The sequence below is a fragment of the Pseudorca crassidens genome, chromosome 1 (assembly GCF_039906515.1).
Source record: "Pseudorca crassidens isolate mPseCra1 chromosome 1, mPseCra1.hap1, whole genome shotgun sequence".
Taxonomy (NCBI): domain Eukaryota; kingdom Metazoa; phylum Chordata; class Mammalia; order Artiodactyla; family Delphinidae; genus Pseudorca; species Pseudorca crassidens.
In genome coordinates, this window is record NC_090296.1 from 111127983 (window position 1) to 111151333 (window position 23351).

General features: G+C 48.6%; 1 protein-coding gene across 3 annotated transcripts in view; it reads left to right on the forward strand.

Moving 5' to 3' along the window:
• Positions 1-15502, forward strand: part of TLN2 (talin 2) — a 450451-nt gene extending 434949 nt beyond the window's left edge. For all 3 annotated transcript variants that reach the window (XM_067749188.1, XM_067749208.1, XM_067749197.1), the window contains 5 exons: positions 7288-7413; positions 9761-9823; positions 9915-10097; positions 12938-13063; positions 14604-15502. In XM_067749188.1, coding sequence (XP_067605289.1) covers positions 7288-7413; positions 9761-9823; positions 9915-10097; positions 12938-13063; positions 14604-14732 — 627 coding nt within the window. In that variant the 3' untranslated portion in view covers positions 14733-15502. The remainder of the gene's footprint in view (positions 1-7287; positions 7414-9760; positions 9824-9914; positions 10098-12937; positions 13064-14603) is intronic.
• Positions 15503-23351: the final 7849 nt, after the last annotated feature.

Sequence of the window (23351 nt, forward strand, 5' to 3'; positions counted from 1 at the left end):
TCTGAAAAGAGAACTATTGTGCTAATGGCTCCGATGTGGGGAGCAAAGAGGATGTGCTCTAGTAAAGGACACTCCTGAATATGCAAACAGTACCCCATGCAGGTAGTGAGCCAGTGGTGTGAACAGGCAGGTCAGGAAAGCTTCCCCTGTTTGGGGTCTAGGAGCCATCTCCACGCTGCTCGCAGGAACTGCCTAGTGACAAGTCAGAGCAGCAGGGGAGGGGAAAATACAGTGTTGGAGTCCCAGCCTCCAGAGTTAGGAAGTGGAACCTGTCCCTGGGATCCTTCTCCACTGAGGAGACAGCAGTGGCTGTGCACCAGCAGGAACTCTTTCAGATGGTTTTCAAGATGCTGCCACAATCAGTGCTACCTTCACGCAGCTAGAGAGCATTGTTTTAAGTCCAGTTAAAGTTGTTTGACCAAAATGACAAATTGTCATGGAAAAGCAACAGCAAGGTCTTCTGAATAACGAAAAGCACACTTTAAAAGGACCTGAACTTTGAAGCCTGTACATTAAAATTGATGTATCTTTGTTTCATACATCTTGCTGTTGACCAGCATGCTCTACTGATTATTGGGTGAAGGGGGAAAGACGACCAGATGTTCATGGAGAAGGAGGATACAGCATTTTTTCTGTGGCCAGCGCGTGACATTGAGCTCTTGTGCCACTGGCTGTTTCCAGGCCAGGAGACGCGAGGTCGGGGGAGGAGTGAAGGTGAGTGGGGTGTTCAGCCAGTGCATGTTCCCACGTGACTCCCCGCCAGGTAAAGTAGTGGGTCTCCCAGAGCCTTCTCAGACACACACACAATTCATGTCACGTGAGTTTACAGTGTGGCAAATTTACCTGATTAAATCTTTGAAAGAATTCTGTCATCTGTTCTTCATCCAGGCTTCCTAGATAGACATTCAGGTGCCTTCATATTTATTTTTTTGAGAGTATGACACATCTTTAAGAATTTTTCTATCAAACCGAAATAGCAATTAATAGATTCTGATCAAGGAGGAATGGATAGATATTCATATATATCTGTAGAATAAACCTGGAATGACATAAAGGAAAAAAAACAGAAATAGCAGTTAAAAGATTATCCCAGTGGTATTACTGTTCATTAGAAAATAAAGTGGTGGCGAGTGTGGGAAAACTTCCCCCAAGATGCTAACCGAGCATGCTCACACCTTGTCCCTCAGATGCTGCAGGAACATGCATTACTCCACGTCTGGATGCAGAGGCTGGTCCCTCCCCAGGTTGCTGGCATTACCATTTGGCAGTGCTTTCTCTCTGTCACCTGCTTTGTCCATTGACAGTTTCCCCAGAGTTTCCCCTGGGACCAGGCCAACCCAGGGGGAGCCAAGGCCAGCTGAACAGCTCTGGTCTCTTGGCAGTTCCAGTGGTTCTGAGAAGTTTCCCTTTTATTAGGACTAGTAAACGTGGTGGTCCTAAAGACAGCCCACCCATGGGTCCTCTGGAAGAGAACCTGACTAGGTTTGCAGACCGTTCAGGTCTTTGGGTACAGGCTAAGGTCTCCCCCCACGCACCACTCAACTCAGTATCAGCAGCAAACTGGTAGCGGCCAAACTGGCTACAAACAAAGGAGAAACAGAGCTGCCTATTCCACTCAGGCTTCCACCTGGCAGGAAAATGCTTCACTTGTGTTGTGGGAGTTCTCAGTGTTGTCCTCCATTTTTTTCCCTCAAGGACATTTAAATTATATGCAAATGTTCACACTTAAAAAAAATTATACCCAAAGAATTTTTTTTTAAATTTGTGATGTGATAAGACCTTGTTTTTAATAGTGAGCATCCTACAGGGCTTTCAGTAACACAGGAAAAAAGCATGATTCCTAACTGGAAAGACGGTGCCGTGAGTTGTAATCTGGTTTTTGTAGCCAGTTGTGAGAGAAACGACCATTGTGCTTATCAGTTCTCAGCAAGGCGGTCCCTCAAAGGAGATTTTCAAGGAGGGAGGTAGAAATCAGGGCAGTGACCCTTTGGCCATCTCCTATGGGTGCCTTTGACTCCTTCACTGTCAGGTCCATCAGGGGAAGGGGCCACAGGGATGTAATTCACAAAGAAAAAGGCCAGAAAGAGGACCACAGATGGAAGTGTTCTTCCTCTGCTAGACGCATGCCCAAGGACCTGTCTGGGAGGATGGGCCTGGTGGAGGCTGGGAAAGATACTGCAGGAAGGAGGCCAAAAGAGTGGGAGCAAAAGAAAAAGGAGTCTGTGCTAATTTTAGTCCATGCATTCTTTAAAAGGGTTTCACGTGAAACCATAACATGTCAGAGCTAAAGGACCAGGAGGGTTGAGTTTGCTCTTGAAATTACAAACAGAAAATGTTTGTTTGATACCTGGAGAAGAGCAGCAAATTCCCCAAAATCACGTGGCCAAAAGCGCAGAGCAGAGACTGAAACCCAGTTGTCTGTCTCCTGGTTGGGTGTCAAGGGAGTAGCTAGAAGCAGTACCGGCACTTGACACTTTATCTTTGGTTTGTGTTTTTTATTTATATTGTAGGTTGTAGTCAGAAATGGCAGCTAGAATCTTTGTTAGAATTATGAGCGGAAAACAGGGTTCAGGCAGAGAAACAGACTAAAAGTCTGAACAACAGTTTTTCAAACCACAAAAAATATATGTAGTAATAGAAAGAAAAATGAAATTAATTCTAATAGTTATTGAGCATTTAGTATGAGTCAGTTATGCTCTGTGTATATTAATAATTTATTTATAACAGCCCTATCGGCTATGTAGGAGGGAAGGTAGTTTCAGAAAAGGAATGAATTGACACAAACATTATGTTCTCAGAATGTTACCAAGTCCAGGCTCGTACTGCTTGCCACACAACAGGCCAGTAAATTGAGAGATGAGGTGTTGGGGTGGGGAATAGCGACTTTATTTGGAAAGACAGCAGACTGAGAAGATGATGGACTCATGTCCCAAAGAACCATCTTCCCTGAGTTAGGATTCAGCCTCCTTTAATACTAAAAGGGGAGGGGGTGTGGTTGGCTGCTGCAAACTTCTTGGTTCCGGGATCCTTTGTTCTTGCAGCTGTCCCAGTAGGTCTGGTCACAATGTTCCTATAAACCTCCAACCAGACACATGTTATTCTCTGTCCTGCAACTTTTTATCTCTATATGAATGGAAAAGTGTTATACCTTTAAAGGTCAGAGTCTTGACAATGGGCTAGCTTGTAAATTTCGCGCTACAGGCAACATTCTTATAGCAAAAGCAATAGAATACAGAGGTTAAAGTAAAAGAAACAGATCCAATATGGAGTCAGATTTGTTCCTATTACAAGAATCCCTGAAAGGCCAAAAGACAAAATAAAAATGAGGAAAGGCCTCCCCTTTTCTGTCCCCCTTTCCACCCTCCTTCCCCCTCTCTATCAGCACAACAGGAGTCTCAAATGCTCTCCCAAGAGTGGGAAGCAGGCAGCCAGGGAGTCAGCCCAAAGTGTGGCCTTTCCCAAGAGGGATCTTGCCAGACCTCTAACTTTTTAAAAGAGGAGCTCTGGAGAAGATCACCAAACAAGAAAAATACCAGCAAAGGGGTGCTTAGACTTTTCTCAAAGCTACCGAAAAGACAAGGCTAGAGTCTGCTAGACAGTCCTGGAAGGACAATTGCTGAGAGCTACAAGTGACCTGGCCAACCGTCTTTTCTAGTGGAGGGGACCAGGGAAAGAGCATTGTACAGGGGATGAGAAGGTGGATTCAGCTCTCAGAGGCTGCGGCTGACACCTTCATTAAGCAGGGAAGACTGTTAGTTTGCACATCTGTGACATTATTTTGTTAAGAGAGCCTCTTAGTAAAATGCTGCTGTGTTTTGCATCTGTATATGCATGAGTCAGTGTCAGAGACTATGAGTGCCAGTTGAGGGATACAGATAGAGCATACAATTAACAACCCACAGGAATCAGGAATGGAAAGTTACTGATGGGGACACTTACTCCATGCATCCCCCCTTCTCTTACTATGTAAATTGTTCTCTGGCTGAACTCCAGTACTCAGAGACTCATCTTAAATGGATACATTCTCTCAACAAACCTTTATCACATGGACTTTCCTACCTAACGTTGTGCTCCAGAGATGTAAGTTGGATGAACCACGGTCCATGCCCTGGAGGAGATTGCAGGCTGGTAGGATTCAGCTGACTGGTGTGTCTGTTCTCCTGAGCCCAGACCAGCACTTCCCCCATGGTAGCCCATGCCACCTGCATCTTCCACCAGATCCTCGGTGATCTGAGCAAGGAAGGGCTGTCCATTTAGCAGCCCATTGAGTGAAAGCATTTCCTTCCATCCAGATGCCATGGACTCCAGATTCTTCCCCAGGGTCCCCTTGCAGCAGCTCCAACTTACTGTTCTTCTCCTCAATCTCCCAGCTACAGTGGGGTTTGTTCTATTAACAATTCCTGCATTTTAATTGTGATCCTTTTATTCAGGGAAGTCCTTCAAAGCCCAAGCCAATTCCATTTCTCTCCTTTTTTGCGCCGTGGTTAAGCACATGTCCTCCCTTCTCTCTCTGCCCTCACACCCCTCTCCCAGATTCCATTCTGTACGCTGGTGGGAGCTGAAGCCAATGGGAATTTGGACTTGGGTGCCGTGGCTTTTCACCAAGTCTCCTTGGCTTGGGGAGATCCCATTTTCTCAGGTTAGAAGTTGTATGGTATGAGGAAACATCAGCATTATGTCTCATTTCAGCAGGAGAGATAGAGTGGGCATTTAGTCTTAATGGTAAACCTGGCCCACAGAAAGGTACCAATCCTGCAGGTAGAAGGCAGATCTCATCATGGAACGCTGCCCAACTGCAGCATCTAAATGTTCGCCCTCCATTGCAGTCGGCTTTATTAATCCTTTTTCTTGGGAAACTCTCTCATACTTTTTAATCAGAGGAAATGTCTCTCAGAGATAAGGCTTCCTGCCACGTTCATTTTAAAGTCTAGAGATCTTATGGAAAGAAAAAGAAAAATTCATCAAAGGGCATTACAGCACTTGCCATTGCAGGAAAAATCTGTGGCTGTCAGAAATATTTCCAAGTTGAGTATGTATTTCGAACATGTGTTTAAAAAAAAAAACAACCAGCCAGGGCAGCGAAAGATATGGGAGAACCCTTTTCAATCAGTTCTAATGAGATATTCTTTCAGATCTATCCATGCTTAGAGTTAGCACTTAGTTTTGGGGAAATTCCATTTTTGTGCATTTTAAAATTGGGGAAATCAGAAACCTGCTGTGAAGTGGACTCATCCTTGGAACCCATAGCATAGCTGAGGCCCCCTGCACCTGCAGCAAGGGGCTGGAAGACATTGAGAGCCACCACGGGCCTCCATTTCCTCATCTGCAAAATGGGGAGGAGCTCCCTTTGGACTCAGAAACTCTGTGATTTCCCCAGTGCCTTAATCTGTTATATGCTTGACTTTCTTTTGCAGAACGAATTTCCAGAAAAGCTCTTAATTCAAGGTCATTGAATATACCTATCACAGCCCAATGCCATTTCTTGTGGCTTATGTATAACAGTTCCTTTTATGCTAGAGTGTCTTAAAATGAGTCATTTTATGTTTCAGTGAACAAATTTTGTATTTCACCACTGTCACAAGCTTCCCCGCCCCATAATGAGGAATCCAAAATTAATCTATTGGAACGGAATCCATATCTGTCCTAAATGCTCCTAGAGCAAGACTTTGTCCGAAATAGGAAAGAGATACTGCTTCTGTCTCAGAACATCTCAAATGCTGCTGTCATTCTTCAGTTCCACTAGATGTGCTCGGAAATGTTTTTCTGATAACATGGGTTATAAAAACAAAAGTAGGAATGGCCACATCTTGAACCAGGAGAGATGCCATAAAGAATAAGGAACTGGAAGAGCATTGTATCTGTGTATCCATCCCGTCTGATGGTTCATGTGGGCCCATTAGTGAGCCGACTTTGAGCCTCCAGCATGAAGTCGCTCCTCACTGATGCCCAACTTGGTGGCCTCATCTAGGAAGAACATATCATGATGGAGGCAGAGAAGTTTAGGTTTAGATCTGGTCTAGATTCTTCACGCTGCCACATGACCTTGGCCCAATACTCCACCTCCCTAAGCCTGAATGTTCCCATTATAAATATAAGGATAAAGATAACTACTATATACGATTTTTACTCTCTTTTTTGGTGAGGATTAAACAAGTTAATGCACGTGGAAGTGCCTAACAAAATACCTGCACATAGTAGGCGCTCTTAAAAACATATCGCTGTTGTACAACATTGGGAATGTACTTAATGCCACTGAATCGTATACTTAAAATTGGTTCAAAGGGTAAATTTTGTGTTATATATATTTTACCGACACACACAAACAAAAGTATTGCTGTACCTGACCATCATCTCTTAATGCCTGAAAGGTACCAGCCACATCTTCAGCATTCTGTGACCGAAGGGGCACTTAACCATACTGGCTTAGATTCACAGAGCAATATTGCTGGCGGGGACCTTGGCGGTCATCTAGTCTGACTACCCCGTATTGTGATGCTCCGTCCCACCCAGCCTGGGACCAGGGTCTTTACACTTGCCCACCTTCCCGAAAGTTGGTTCTTTTGTTGATGTTGATTCTTTTCAACATCCCAGGCGTTTGGCAGCAGAGCCTGATAGTATCTGTGCGGTGGCGGTGGGGGGGGGGGGGAGCCGGTGTTCTTCCCCAGGTGGAGCCGTGCCTCAGGTTTCCAAGGGGTAAACTCCACCTTGATGTCACGTTGCCCCAATTTCTTCTCCACCACTGATGATCTCTGGTTGGCGTGTGACTCTCTGCTCAGCCACAGAAATGCAAATTCTGTTTTACTTTTGTTTTCACCCAAGAGCAATAAGGTTTTTCACAGCTAATAGCCATCTTTTGTTTTCTCAACCCATTTTTCTGAGCCTTGAGTTGTGGGATAGTGTGCCACCACCCACTCTTTGGGTCTCAATTATTGATTATTTTGATTTGGGTTATTGATGCTAATGGAACCCTTCGAATGCATTTTATTCCCAGTGAATTGATGTGTTTTTAAAGATTCTGGTGTGGAAAAAGAGTCTGTCTTTGAATTTCCTGATTTGAACTTTGTAAGGAACCTCAATGCTGGCGGTTTTTATCTTTTAGAGAAGGGTGGGGGGAGGCAGCAGATGGAGAGGCATCCAGCCAGCTTCAGCCTTTCTACCCTGGGTGTGGTTTGTCGATAAAAATCCACGCACGGAGGAAGAGCCAGGTGACCAAGAAGTAAGTCATTTAGCAGAAAGCGCCCTTTGGGGATATGAATTGCATGTGATGCTGTTTTCTTTTGGTTATAGCAAGCGGATGAGACCCTGGATTTTGAAGAACAGATCTTGGAAGCTGCTAAATCCATTGCTGCTGCCACAAGTGCCCTGGTCAAATCGGCCTCGGCAGCCCAGAGGGAGCTGGTGGCCCAAGGAAAGGTGTGTAAACCCCACTGGCCAAGTGGTGGAAAGTTCACACAGCAAGAGCCTCTGAATACTAAGAAAAAGGCGATACCGCTTGTGTCCTGACCAAGGAAACCGTGCCGCCCCTTCCCTCCCTGACTCGCCTGGCTTTGCCCATATCATTGGATACTCTGTTTGCTTCAGCCTGGCAGACAGAATGAAGGGTTTAGCTTCCAGGCCTGTCATCTGCTTCTTGTTAAGGAGAGCTTCCACTCCAGGCAGCCATCAGGGCCTGAACAAGACATTTATTTTCCCCGCCGTACATTAGGCTATTTAAAGCCGTAAACTCATATTTTCCTGGTGGATGGCTATATAAGCACCGTAGTCAGGGGCTTTATAATACCACGTCCAACTCCAGTGACGCCCTTCCTTTCCTTAGGACTGTTGAGCTGAATGCTGTCCAACTCTGCAGTTAGCATTTTCCTTAGCCCTTTGGACAAAAGGCCGGTCTGGTTTTAAAGCTGAGAGTTCTTCGACCTGCTTCATCTCCAGTCACCGATTCCATCTGCATTAGCGTGAAAGCCTAGTTCTTTTTCAGTGATCCAAAGGATTAATAGTACATTAGACTAATCCTGGATGTGAAAAGGCCTTCCAATTTAAAATACTCCTTGTGTCCTATTATTCCCATACAACATGGAACCACCACATCCAAGTTACATCTTGCAGAGAAGCCTCTCAGTCATAGAGGCACCACGGAAATCCTGCCAGCTTTGGGAAATTTGGTCACTGTAACTGTCAGTCACTTATATTTGATGTTAAAAGGCCTTTGCTCTCAGTGTACAGATGACGGATGTGATTGTGTCTTCTTGGTTGTTTTTGTTTTTATCATTTTTTTAATATATTTTATTTATTTATTTATCTATTTTGTTGTGCTGGGTCTTAGTTGCATTGGCAGGCTCCTTAGTTGCAGCACATGGGCTCCTTAGTTGTGGCATATGAACTTTTAGTTGCGGCATGCATGTGGGATCTAGGTCCCTGACCAGGGATCAAACTGGGCCTCCTGCATTGTGATCGCGGAGCCTTAACCACTGTGCCACCAAGGAAGTCCCGTTGACCTAAGAACTTGTAATACAGACAGTTATGCGCAGCCGGTGGCCTTCCGTCTTCCTCCATGAAGTCTCTTGTGAGCTTAGCTGTGCCTTAATCCAACCTACGTCCACTGGTTCCTCTTTCTAAACCATTGTGTATCCAATATTGATGTATGTACATCTCCCCAACCAGCATGAATCTGTCCCTTTATGCTTCTCACTTATCCCCTGTAGATCTAGAAGAGTGCTGACCTCAGTCACCTAGGACTTGCTGACTAGTCGATACGTAAAGACCAAAAATGGATCATTGAGAAGAACATCCTACCTAAAACTTTTGGTTTATTTGCACATGGATTAAAGAGCCATCTACGTGCTGGACACATTGCTAGATACTAGAGAATCGAACTTGACTATGGCCCAGCCCCTGTCCTCCAAGGAACTTATGCATTCAAGCATTTAAAAAGTTGGTGACGGAGGTGCAGCTGGACCTGGGGAACTATAGATGATATGCAGGACTTTGGGGCCTTACCTGACCTTCAGCATGCCCTGATGTGCTGACAGATCCCCACTTTCATATGCAAATTTAGATACTCATCTCTTACCTCTCCAGGCACCTCCCACATGTGTAAAGGTGTTTCCTCCTGTAGCTGCCTCTACATCTGGTCAGAAAATGTTTCGCTGTTGCAACAATTCCTAAACAGAAGCGGGGAACGTCTTACTTCCAGCTTCTTACTTCTCTTCCCACCCCTGAAAAAAATAGTCTGTATTTCCTTAAGGCGAGGATCTGTGCTCAATTGTACGGAGAGAGACCCACCCCCTTTTTTAACATCATCTGCCAGAAAGTCACAGCGTGGCTTCCAGGGTCAGGAATCAGGAGAGATTTAAGCTTCCCTCACCTCTTGAATGAAGAGACCTCAGGGGCTCCCATGTTGGAGATGGAGAAAGGTCAGCAGAGGAAATAGGCGTGTCAAGATAGCCCCATCCATCGTTCCTGAGCCATTTTCCCAGAAACACGGTACCTGGCAGTGAAATGGAGGTCGTTGAGAGCGTTTCTGGTCACCTCCTTGTGGCCCAGGTGGAAACCGGTCAGGACATGCAGTCTTGGAGCTGCTGGCGTCCTGCAGGGGAAAGGGTGCTGCACTCTCCTGCCAGTGCTGTTGGCAAGAGTCCCAGGGAGGTGCTGCATGTCTGATGAGATGCTTTTCTCTCCAAATCCAGGGCAAGGTAGGGTTTGGGGGCTGCAGGTCACCCTGTGCCTTCCCGCTCTCATTGCTGCTTTTCATACTCCACTCTAGGTGGGCTCCATCCCCGCCAACGCCGCAGATGACGGACAATGGTCACAGGGCCTGATTTCTGCCGTGAGTTGCCCCCTCCTCCTTCCCCGTTGGCTTTTTGGATCCCCTGCAGGAGGTTTGGGCCTCAAGTCACTTCTCTGTTGACTGTCCCCAGGCCCGGATGGTGGCAGCTGCGACCAGCAGTCTCTGCGAGGCGGCTAATGCCTCTGTGCAGGGGCACGCCAGTGAGGAGAAGCTCATCTCATCCGCCAAGCAGGTTGCCGCGTCCACGGCTCAGCTGCTTGTGGCCTGCAAGGTGAAGGCTGATCAGGATTCGGAGGCCATGAGGCGGCTACAGGTAATGGTCACTGATGCTGGTGGGAAAACACTCCTGTTGGAGCGGGTAAGTGTTGCCAAAGGCGGCGGTCTCGCTTCCTTGGCATGACCCACCAGGCCTTCCATCAGCCAGCTCTGTCCCACGTTTCTCATTTCCTGCCACGTGCAGCCATGCATCCTACCCCTTCAACGCCACCAAACTGACGTGCTCCACGCGTGCCTCCTGGTCTCATGCCTTGGGGTCCTCCCCGCACCAGCCCAACCTTGGTGAGCTCCTACTCATCCATCATGACTCATCTCCAAAGTCACCTCTTCTGGGAAGCCCTCCTTGAATCCCAGACCTTGGGCAGTCAGTCCCTCTTCTGCCCTGCCATAGCCTTTGGACAGACCAGTCTTGCAGTTCCTGTCACCCAGTACCACCACATTTATCTTTAGTCCGCCTTTGACAAGGCTGTGAGCTTCTTAGGTGCAGGTACCAGATCTTTATCTTTGTGTCTCTCACTCCTAAGATGGTACCTGTTTCAGTGGAGGCTCTCATTCAGTGTTTGCTTAAGGAGGGAGCAAAAGGACTGAGGAATTTATATGAGATGCTGCTAAGGTTTCCCAGAGCCCAGAGAACACACTTATGAAGGTGTCACTTGAGTTCTGCCCAGTGGATCTCAGTTTTCCTGATTGTGTATTTTAAGCACAGTGAAAGAAATGTTGGAATGAAAAAGATCACATAGCTTCACCATCTTCACATGTCCAGTGCTATTTTTTTCTCTTCCTGTTTTTATCTTACACAAAATACTTTTGTCTAGTTGTCATCCTAACAGAGACATTCTGCATTTTTTTCACTTCACGTTTTATCATACTTTTTTTTTTCCTTGAAGAAAAGTCTTCCTAATGGCCCTGTGCAAAGCTCAGTGGTTCTTGCTTCATAGGTCTCATTTTTAATGATTGCATGATATTATATCAACTGATTATGCCAGAATTTCTCTATACGTTGGACATATTTGTTTCCAATTTTCTAGATGTTTGTTACTCTAATAAATGTAATGCAGATTGTTTATGTTGCTAAAAATGTTTATGTAAGATCATAAATGGCAGTAATATTTGAACAATCCCACTGAAACTCGGGACTCTCGTCGTATTTCCTAAGTTGTAAAGTGCATGGCCATTGTTCGGTCTTCCTGTGTGTGTCTCTCTCTGACCCACCTCCCTCACCTTCATTTTCCTCCTGGCATAAACCCAGGGGAAAACGGGGAGCTGCGTGTTTGTGAATGTGCGATTCATGGATTTGGGCGACACTCCTTTGGAAAACATCCTGAGTTAAGAGAGACGTGGGTTCAAGACCTGCCTCTACTATGTACAAAGTGCATAATCTTATACAAGTCATTCCAAACCTTTCAGGCCTTAGTTGCCATGTCTGTAAAATGAGGATAGAGATGCCTGCACTGGCTCTTATGAGGGTCAGAAATGTGAAAGTGCTTTTGTAAGTCCTAAGGATTTACACAGATACAACCCAGCATCACTCTTATTATCATCATTACTGATTTATGTGGGTGCTGCAATGTTGTGTGAATCCCTTACAATGACCCAGAGGTTCTCTGGGGCTACACAGGCCTATGTTCAAATCGCAGCTCTATAACTTACCAGCTGCAGGATCTTAGATTAGTTATTCAACCTCACTTTCTACGTAGAAAAGTGGGCTAATGATTTCTGACCTCATAAAACTGTTTTGAGAGTAAGCACATGATGAGAATAAGCATATGATGTCAAGTGCTAATGGGCCTCCCCTTCCCTTCTTGCGTGAGCCCTCGTGGTCCCCCTTGGCCGCTTTAGATCACCAACCAGATAAGCCAGTTAACTTTGAATGAGAAAACTCTCAACTTTCTGATGGCTCACCCCCAAGACCAAGTCCTTGACTCTCAGGGGGCTGGGCAAGGACTATGGGAGATTTAACGAAGCCGTGACCACCGTGAAAAGGAAATTCCAGACCTCAGGTGGCAGAGGTCAAGTCCCCTGGGCCATGCTTTTTGAGCATTAAGAGCAAACCAGTGGGGGCTGTAGCCCTTGCTGAAGATCTAGGCTGCACATGGACAAGCTCTTCTGCAGTGTGTCTGGCACTCGCCCCATCCTTGACCGTGCGGCATGAAGCCAGCTGTGACTCTAAAAGCACATCCGTAAAGGCCCTAGTTACTGTGGGGCTCCCATTCCTTCTGTGGAGGGGTAGGTTGTGCTTTCATAGCTCTTAATTCCCTCTGAAAGCGTTCAGTGAGCCCCCAGCCCTGGGCAGCCACTGTGCCCGGTGCTGGGGATGCAGAGATTGAAATCCCAGCCCCTGCCTTCAAGTTATTCACTGTCCAGGAGGAAGAGAGGCAACCAGAAGTGTGGTGAGGGCTGCAAAGAAGCCAGCAGGGAGCTTTCCAGGAGCACTTGGGAGGGTGTGGGTAAGGCTAAGATGGACAGAAAAAGTGATCTCTGAGCCAAGTCCTCAAGTATGCCTCAGTGGGATGGGGCAAGGGGAGGTGGCTTTCTAACCAAGGGTGCAGCCCCTGAGCAAGTTTCTGTTAACACACATATCATAGTGCTATAATCATGTATTCACATAATTGTAATTCCCCTGAGAAGTGCGTGTTCCCTGGGAGCCAGGAAATGTGTCTCATTAACCTGTGAATGAGCTAAGGTTAGGTAGGTGCCAGTGTTGGTAGAATCAATGGATGGATGGACAAATGGATACTACCTAGAGAGAAATTCTGTGTGACATACCATTGGATGATAAATCAATTCATAGTCTCATGAACTGTGCCTCCACGTCTGTCTTGCTGAATCCAAATGGCTGTTTCCAATGATACAATGTGTGTTTTGTCCCCTCTCCAGGCAGCAGGAAATGCTGTGAAAAGAGCCTCAGACAATCTTGTGCGTGCAGCCCAGAAGGCAGCATTTGGCAAAGCTGACGATGATGATGTGGTAGTGAAAACAAAGTTTGTAGGGGGCATTGCTCAGGTGTGTGATTAAATCCAGACAGCGTTTACTCCCCAGATGAGCACTGTGTGAAAACAGAGACCCAAAATAACAGTGGCTTAAACAAGATGGAAGTCTATTTCTCCCTGGTCAGACAGGCTTGGGTGTAAGCACTCTAGGGATGGTGTGGCGGCTTCTTGGTGACTGAGACCCAGACTCCAGCTGCCTACCGCTCCACCGTCCCTGAGATGTTGCCTTGGCAACATCTTGGTCTAAGATGGCTTGATAACCACCTCAGTCTTCCAGCCAGCATGAAGACGGAAAGTTAGGGCGGGCGTGACTCTGAAGTCGTCTGCATCACTTGCTCTCACACGCCATGGGTCAGAGCTTCATCACATGGCCAGCCTAGCTGCAAAGGAGGCAGGGAAATGGAGTATTCTTTTCTGAGTAGCAGTGTACCTACCTAAAAATCAGGGATTCTGTTACAGAAAAGGGAGAGAAGAGAATTGGAGGACGGCAATATTATCATTTAAATAAAATGATGCATTTGGAGCTGCTACTCACTCCAGATTTTTGGCCCTAGAGAAAGAATGAACGATGACCCTCTCCCAGAAGTTTTACATGTGTGGATGAGAATCTGACTTACGCAGGCCTGCATTCTTGTGCATGAGAGTGGGGTGGAAAGGTCAGGAAACCACGCTTGCATTTTGGGATGTGTTCATGTAAATCCTTTATATGAGATTGGTTTTCTACCAGGAGCGCTGAAGCCCTGTGGCTGAACTTACTCATTCCCATGCCTTCCTTAGCTCTTCCTGAACCACTCTCTGTGTTTGGAAATACCCAGGATGCATTTTTACCAGAATCTGCTTCTTGATACACTAGTTCCATAAGAAGTTCCATGAAGAAGGGTCTCTGATCAAACAGTTCTGGGAATCACTGACTTCTGTACTCCCTCCTCAGATATCACGATGCTCGTTAGTCTAGCAAGGCTCTGAAAAGACCTTTGCTTTTCAGAAATCTATTTGACTTCCTTGAGCACAGACTTCCCCTTTCCCCTTTATACCTATTAACTAATATTCCTCAGATCACATCTTAGAAGCATGAAATAAATATATGAAAGCCATCTAGTAGTTAAGGACTCCAGCTTTAGCTTCGAAAATACCTGGGCCGGGTCCTGCTCCACCAGATGGGTCCCTTCAGGAAAGCGGACCCACATCTCTGAGATTCAGCTTTCTCATTGGAAAAATGGGACATTCAATAGGCCATACTTCACAGTGTTGCCATGAAGATGATGGGACATTCCGTGTAAAGTGCTTACACCAGAGCCTGCTGCATCATAGGGACACAGTATATATTTGCTGTTAAATCAGTGGCCGGAAGTCAGCTTACTGTCTTGGATCGTTGGTCTCAAAACCCGAACTGTGGCACAGAGGCTGGTCTCCAGAGCTAAGAATACTTAGTCCCGGGACATGGCTGTGTCCCACTGTAGCAGAGGCTGTGGGAGCTCATGAGGCAAGCAGTGGAGGGGAGGGCAGTTTCCTAAAAAGTTTCAGATCCATCCAGCTTGTTGCTTTGCTTCTAGATCATCGCCGCCCAGGAGGAAATGCTGAAGAAAGAGCGAGAACTGGAAGAAGCAAGGAAAAAACTAGCCCAGATCCGCCAACAGCAGTATAAATTCCTACCCACCGAGCTGAGGGAGGACGAAGGCTAAGGCCAGAACCAAGAGGGCGCAGCCAAGGGGCCGGCCGCGCGAGAACTGGATGGACAGCGGTCCTGAGGGGCCGGGCACCACCCTGGAACTGCCCCCCTCCCCCTGGGGTGAGCCGGGAGCCCTGAGCTCTCCTGCGCGCTCCCCTGTCCTGTCGGGCACCAGCTGCATGATGGTGATGTCACGCGGTACAGTGTGTTCCACCCACAGCTCCTCTGCCATCTCCCCCAACCCCGCCTCACTGTATCTCAGGAGAGAGGGGCGCGGGTTCACGGACTGGTACCAAAAAGGAGGAGTCAGTATTACATCGTCCTCAGACACTCGCGCTTCTGTTGGTCCTTCTCTGGGGCTGCTGTGAAATCTGAATAGGAAAGAAAAAAAAAAGGAAAACCAAACAGCTCGGGGGAAATCCTTGATGCCATAGCTACTCAAAGATACTCTTCTCCCTCTCAGGAGAAGATGGACGTTGGAGTTGGACACGGTTAATAAAGGCCAGAAACATAAACCAGTGTGGACTCCAGGAGGGCAACGCGGGTCCTCCTGCCATGTCTCAAGCACTGGCTCGCCCAGAGGGTGAAGAATTCCTGCCCCTGTTTGCACGCTCTCCTGCCTCAGTGTGTAAGCTCCTTGTACAATCCAGACCCAACTTGTATTCTGTGACCCAGAAAATCGAATGATTTTTTTTTTTCCCTCCATAATCCAAAGGGGCAGAGGTATGGGGGACTGGCAGGGCTCAGTGAGCAGGGGCTGTAATAAAATGTGTGGGCTCCTTACTCTGTAGAGGCTGTTTGAGTTCATACAAATTCATCCCCACAAACCCAGGTCCCCCAGGTGACAGTCAGTACAACAGCCCGCCTTAGGCATTCGAAGTGGGGATTCAGCTCCAATAAAGCAAGTCCTTGGTGACTTCGTCTTTAGGTTCCGCGTCAGCTTCTCTGCTCTCAAAATGATCACAATTCAAGATCCTGTTAAAAAACCTGTCATCCATCCTCCAACCCGTGGTGGATGTTTTCTCTCTGTCCTAATTGTCTCAAAATCTAGATGCGTTTTAACATCATTACAAACCTTTAACAAGATAGTTTTGCTCATTAGCCCATCTTAAAGGTGAAGACATGTCGTATGTTCAGAGTCTGTCTTCTGTAGGCTACGGTTGGAGAATTACAGTTCGAGAGTTTCCCCCCTCCTCTCCTTTCTCTTTTCGGAGCCCTCTCCTTAGAAGGGCAGTTTAAGATGTTGCATTTAACTTTAATCTGAACCTTTCCCCAAGACAGTACGTGAAGGATGAATGGCTTGTCGGATAGATCCTAACGCCAGGTAGCAATTGTCTTTGAAAAACAATTCATCGGGGGAAGACGATGGTGACAGAGGTACATGGTTTTTTAAAGCTGCTAACTGTTGAAGAACTGCACTTCCCCGCAGCAATGTGCTATCACATCTCGTATTTCATTCACAGTATAGTTTGAATATTCCACCCACAGGAAAAGTTGATGCTTTGGTCCACAAAAAGTATCACCTGTAGACCTTGCCCCACGGTCCTGCTTTAACAGACTGTGGCCCATGCCGTGGTTTTAAAATATAATTAAACATTGGACAGCTTCTCATATTTATAAGAGACTTGTAAGTGTTCCACATAGTAGAATTTTTTCCCAGACCAGTTGGAAGTTACAGGAAATACAGTGTAAATGAGAAGCAGGTGGAGAGAGTATGTAGAGAGTTGGGGATGATGGCATCGACTCAAGAGGAGAGAGCTGGCGGGGCCCTAGCACCTAATGGGAGAAACTAACACACTCTTGACTCGCCCTCTTCCACTGTAGCTAGTACAACTTTTCACTGCTGTCCTGGGCTGCACCCCCTTGGATCTTAGCCCGGGGACTGGGGGCTCTCTCCAAGGGACACTTTGCAGACGGGCACAGGATGCTTTCTGAGACTAAGAATCTGACCCAGAGGCTCAGAGTCCAGCTGTGTTAATGGCCTCATGTAGCAGGCCTCTGGGGTGCTCCTCCACGGCCCACCCTCGCCCCCTTTTCTTCCAGGCTGTGTGATTGCTTCTCCCCTTCCAGCTGTCCCCTGTCATAGCCTGGCATCCCAGGAGCCAGGCAGGGCCAAGCAGTGAGTTCTCTGTCCCTGCCTCAGAGTCGTTTAAAACTTCCACTGCGGGGCTTCCGTGGTGGCGCAGTGGTTGAGAGTCCGCCTGCCGATGCAGGGGACACGGGTTCGTGCCCCGGTTCGGGAAGATCCCGCGTGCCGCGGAGCGGCTGGGCCCGTGAGCCATGGCCGCTGAGCCTGCGCGTCCGGAGCCTGTGCTCCGCAACGGGAGAGGCCACAGCAGTGAGAGACCCGCGTACTGCAAAAAAAAAAAAAAAACTTCCACTGCATTTGATACCAGAAAAAGCCTCCAGAGACAAGCGAAATGGAAAGGCCTTTAAAGAACAGGTATGGAACAGAGTTGGTATTTGTAGGACCTGTATAAATATTCTCCCGTCTGGCGTGTTCTGCTGCTGTGAGCTTTGGTGAAACTGGTTCCCATTTACCATCTGGTGTGGTGTGCTTTTTCGTCTGTCCCTTCCCCATCCACCCTCCGTCACATACGTGCGTGGCCTCGTGACTGGCTTGGTCTCTCCTCATTTCATGAAATGGGGGAAAGGCTGTGCTTTAGGTGTAATTTAATAAGCACTCCTGTAGGTGTCCCCAGATGGCAATGAGGGGGGTGCTTCTGGTTTTTCTTCAAAGGGAAATAAGAGGTATGAATCGGTTTGGGGTGTTTCAGAGCATCTAATAAGCGAGTGGGTTCAGGGTAAAAATGGTCCCAGGCCTGGAGCACAGAAATGCCTCTCTGTGTGAAGGGGGAGCAGGTGTGTGGGTGTGTGTCTCATGAGAGGAGATGACAGGAAGCCCTGAGCTGATCTTTGTGCCCAGAAATTGTTGTCTCTGAAGATCAAAAAAGGAACCTGAACTGGGCTTCAGAACTGCCCAGTCATCTGGGAGTTTGGGCTTTGCTTGGTTCTGCCTTTCAGAAAAAGTCTTTGGGTAAGGATGCGAAAGCCATATTCAGCGGAATAAGCAGCTCCTGTTTAAATTGCTGGCATCCAGTCAGGTGTGGGCCTGGTGATCAGCGCCAGCGGGTACCTCAGGTCCTGGGCGGCCCTCCAGGCAGGCGTTATGGGCCCCCCAGGCCACCTAGAGGGTAGCCGCGTGGTTAACAGGTGAGCCCTGTGTGCTTTATCGTGGAAAACTCCTTAGGGCTTCCCATAGGCTCTCCCTGCTTGCGTTCTGGGTGTGTTGTCAGTGAGTTTAACTTATCAAAATATTATAACCAAAATTCACCCGAGAGAGTAAACCCTACCACCCACATGATCCTGAGGCCACAGCCTCATGCGGAAGCCAAGCAGCAGGGTGACGTGGTGAGCAAGCCTGCTCCCTCCGTGGCCGTGAACGCCCAGACCTTCCCCGGCACTGAGGTTCTGGGCTCTGGCCTGGGGATTCTGGTCTTCAGCCCCCAGCACAGGCTATCGGTGTGTTCGGCTCTCAGACCCTGGAGGAAGCTTCCCTCTGCTGACTGAGGTGACGGCCACCCCTGAGAGCCTTGTGGGAGCCCAAGGAATTGGGGGATGTTCACTTCAGGCTCAGAGGCAGTAGAGTCCAGAAACCCAGAGGTTGTGAGAGCTATGCCGGCAGCCCAGGTTCCACGTTGGCACGGCCTCCTCAGGGGCTGGTCTCTGGGGGGAAGACATCTTCCCCCCCCCCACAGGGTCCCCAAGTGCCAAGTTTAAACATCCCTGAGACGACTGCTCCGTCCTTCCGAGTGTCTGCTCGGCATGATACGTTTATGGGCATTAGGAACAGGCATGTGGCAGAGCTTCTGTGGACTAACTGAAAAAACAAACCCTACAGAGAGACGTTGCTTTTCTGTAAAAGAGGTTTGGCTTTGCCTTCCTCGGAGCCCGCCTCCCAGCCCTCCACAGACATCCTTGTGTCAGTCACCCCGTAGGCATCTCCTGGTTCCACAAAGCATGCAGCTGGGTTTCCCTCGGCCGCCTTCTCCCCAAGCTGCAAAATCCAGTAGGAAAGGGGATAGTGAAGTTCTGCCCCAGGTCGTAATGTCTTTATGGTCGCATAAATTATTATTATTTTTTATTCACCAGAAATAAATTTGTAAAGGAATGAACCTGTGTGAAAGTCTCATGGGAATGAGAGGAATGTGGAAGAGAGGAAGAGGAGGCTGTGTCTTTCTCATGTGAGAGAAAGTCCCCCTTGACTACCAGCTCCTTAGTCACCAAAGTGTGTTCGAGGAGGAGCGAGTGTGTGTGTGTGTGTGTGTGTGTGTGTGCGACCAAGGCAAAGCCGCAGGGAACCACTGAATGCCATGCGGCTTTGTTGACTCTGGAGAAAATTCAAATAAGAAATAGACCGTAAGTAGGAAGATGCAATTATCTTCCCCTTAAAGAAGAAGGGTCCCAGGCAAGGAGCTTGGGCTCTCGGATCCTGCGTGTCACCTGATGGGAAGGTTGCACAGCTGGATGCAGAGCGCGGATATTCCTCTGCAAACCTGACTCAGGGCCTGACCCTGGAAGGATAACTTCACCTCCAGCAGCCGAGGCAGAGATTGTACCCCTCCTCCCTGTAGGAATGGGGGTGCAGATTGTTTGGCCAGAGTCCTCGTCTGGGGGAACCAGACTCGGAAAAATGTGGGGCGTAGGCGTATCTCATCCGTAAGAGGGCCATGTCACAGAATCACCATAGCAACGGAGTGAGTGTCACCAGTATGTCTGACAACTCAGAGGATTATTTTTCCTCCTGAAATGGTGATTTAGAATCTCTAAGCCCATTAGTCATGTTTTTCTGTCTTTGACTTAAAAATGGGGATGGGGCTGACTAGCCCGTTTTTAAGGGAGATAGGAAGGTGGGAATCCCAAGGTGTGCAGCGCGCGAGGGGGTAAGGGGAGCTGATGTCTGGGGTCTCCTGAGTGAGCTGGGCTGGACCTGCGACCTCCTCAGCCCTGGGCAACCGTGGGGAAGGTGCTCTGGCCGTTTTGCAGAGGGGCACACAGGACTCAGCCAGGCAGGGCAGTGGCAGGTGTGGGACTGGAAGCTGTCTGCAAGAATTTAGATCCTCTGCAGCTAAATCAGGCTGACCCACAGTCAGAGACCTTACTGAGTGCCCCGTCACCTACTGCGTGCGGGACACTGGAGACCCTGCCTTATTCCTGGAGAAGGTCACATTCCAGGGCGGACAAACGTGAGCCCAGGCCGGGGGCAAAGAGGACAGAGCCCTGGAGTTGGGAAAAGCCTTCAGTAAGAGGGCATCTGGCCTAACTCCTAACGAATAGGAGTTTCCCAGGCAGAGAAGGGGGGGAGCGGTGTGGGCAGCATTCCAGGCAGTGGGAATGGCACGTGCATGAGTGGGTGGATTGCTTAGGGGGACAAGTAAGAATTCAGTGTGGTCAGGGCTAGGGGTAAGTGGCATGAAGGGGAGGGTGACCAGGAGCACAGTGAGGGGCCTTGTGTCAGGCCAGGGCACCTGGGATTGTCAGCAGATGAATCGCTGTGCAGGCGCATCAGAAGAGGGATTCTATTCTTGGAGAACTCAGGATCCAACAAAGGTCAGCAACTCGGGAGTAAATTGGGTCCCAAGTTATTGTGCCAGAAACGTTCAGAGCAAGGAAGGAGGATGGGAGGCGAGCCTCAGAGCCTCTGAGGAGGAGATGCCACAGCAGGAGGGACCACTGCCAGGGGTCAGGGCGGGCTTTGTTTGCAGGGGAGCGAGGGGTTTCATCTCTAGATGGCTAGCACTTACTGTACAGGTAGGTACGTGCATGTGCCAGGCGCTGACCTTCACTACCCCCTTTGGTCCCCACCACAATCACGTAAAGCGTGACACATAGGCACTCTTTTATCCTCATTTTATAGATAAGGCTCAGGCACAGAGAGGTTGGGTAACTTGCCCAAAGCCACACAGCTTGGCAGAACTGGGATCTCCCAATCACTGTGTTGAGATCACACAGCTAGTGGGTGACCAAGCAGAAACGAACTCCAGTTTGTTTCCAAAGCTCATGTTTTTAACCAGCAATTGTTGGAGGAGCTGTCTGAGCCTGGCAGATTGGATAGAAATTAGGCAGAGGTAGAGAGAAGGACCTCAGAGCAGAGAGAGCCACATGAGCACGTGGTAGAGCCTGGGACCTGCGAGAGGGACTGTGGGGCAGTTGGGGATAGTGGGGTCCTCAGGAGAGGGTGGCGAGTCCTCGTGTGTAGGAGGGGAATGGGGCGGCCTGAGGATCACTGAATGAGTGCCCAGCTAAGGAGCTTTTTTGTTTTTTACGCACAGGTTACTGTGAGCGTGGTTTGGCTTTACTCTCACCTGGTGTCTCCAGAATCCTGTTGGGGGTCTTTTTCTCTCAGACCACGATTCGCTCCTGAGGCTAAACCACCAGTGCTCCTGAGTTAACCCTGTGGTTCAGAGAAATTTAACCGTGTGTTTTTGTCTGAACACTCTCTACCCTGAGCTGGACAGGATCGCAGCGGTTTTGCTCCCTGAATGTCCCAAAGCAAGAAGCCCTCTGTGCCCAGGGGCAGAAGTGCCCGGTGGGGCTGGCACCTGGGGGGACAGGAGCAGGCCTCAGCACTTGCGGCTGTATTAGGAGCTTCCCCTCTGCTTCAGCCTCTCTCTCTGGAGACTCCAGGACTTACTTTTAGAAAGAGAAGTATGATTCAGTTAAGCCTAGAACTGAATGTGGAAGAAGTGCTTTCTGGGCTCCCTGGAAGGTGGGCCTTGTTGTAATTGTGGCCTGGGCGTTGGGGCAGCCCAGAGTGAGAAGGGGCCTGAGTCAGGCCCCCGGGTCCTGTAGCCCAGCCCCCTGATGTTATAAGGGCATCCGGGGGAAGCAGGAAGGGAGGGGCAGACTGGACTCCGTGGGCATGAGGGAAGATGGGAAGACTAAAAGGCACAGTTGTTCCCTTCAAAGACTTTCCTGAAGAATGCAGTCTCCTGCAAGGGAAGCAACAATAATGCAAGTTGCCCACTGTCGGGCTGAAGGCTGGGAGGGCGCAGGATGTCAGGGAGGGAGTGGCGTGGGCTGGGTTCTTGGGGAGGATGCTGGCTGGAGGCGACCCTCAGTTGATGGCAAGCAGTTGGGCCGGGCCTAGCTGCCAGGGGCAGGGGAACATCTGGGGCCTAGGCATGCAGGCAGGCAGGAACAGGTGGAGAGAGAGGACCACAAAGATGCCTGAAGCTGGAGGGATGAGTTGGGGCAGAGGTGTGCTCTGTGGGATCGGGGCTTCATTTAGAAGGAAAGAGGGGACAGAGAAGCGAGGAGAGACACAGCAAACCCTTCAGGCTGGCTGCACTCTGCCTTGGGGCCACAATCTTCACACCTGCCCTTCATGCCTGCCCGCTCACCATCGGCTCATCTGATGAATGGGGTGCTTTTTTGGGACACCATGGAGCCACCTGACGGCCCCGTTATCAGGTTTGCATCCTGGCGGGCCCCAGGTTTGCTGAATAGATGGCTCCTGAGAAAGCACTTCTGCCACTGGGGCTGTTCCTGGATTCCAGGGAGGAAAGCCCTCGGCACCCAAGTTTGCTGTCCTCTTTGTTAGGCGTCCTGGCTGGTTCAGCCACGGGGGCAGTGTGGTTCCATGGGACACTAATAGGGCATTCCTGTTTTCCTTGAGGGAAAAAGGAGGTGTTTCCTGGGCAAATTTAAGAATCATAGTATTAAAGTTAAACAAGTGAATACCTTAATTCACTATGAGGTGTCTTGGGGCCTGTAAGAAACTCCATATACATTGGATATCTCCAAAAGGAGCATATAACATACAGTTTTGCCCCAATTTTATTGGCCTTAGAGCACTTTTTTTTTATTCCAGTATATTTTGAGGGGCACATGTTCCAAGGATCATGCCTTGGGAAACCCCGTTCTAAAATCCCACTGGAATTATTGTCTCTCTCCCCTTTTCCCCTTAGCACACGTGGCGCTCTGTCTAGTATTACTAGGTAATATTTTGTCTGTGCAGCCTCATCTAGGTCACAGGCAGGGATCATATCTTGTCACATGTAGCTTCTCTAGCACCTAAAACCAAGCTGTGGATATGTGAGAAATTTAATGAAGATTGATTGCCTGGGTGATCAACGTCAGACCATGCAGTTTGCAACCAGTGTTTGTGACCTGGGGATCAGCTGTCTTTGACTCTGGCGGATTGGAACTTTAACAGGCCAAAAAATAAATAAATAAAAGGTTCGTTTCCAAACAGTTACCACACAGCACAGCTGCCCCTTCCTTCCCCAGTAGGGCCCCACCATGCCACAGGGCAACACTATTGCCGGAGAAGTTTCCCTGAAAATTGCTTTCCTGGGATTCCCTTCCGAAGACAGCTGCAAGGAAACACAACTTGATCCTATATATCCTGAAACCTCCTGGTAACACCACTGTTCAGCAAAATCCAAAAGATGGGCTCTAGCCAGTAGGGGGTTATTAATGAAATATGGGAAAGACCTCAGATGCTGTGAGCTGAGTGCTATAAAATAAATGGTGCTCATGGCCCAAATCCCAGTGGAATGTGGAGGCCATCTGAAAAAAAAAGGGAAAGGCTGAGCAGGGAGCTTTCTTTAATAAACCCAGAGTTCCC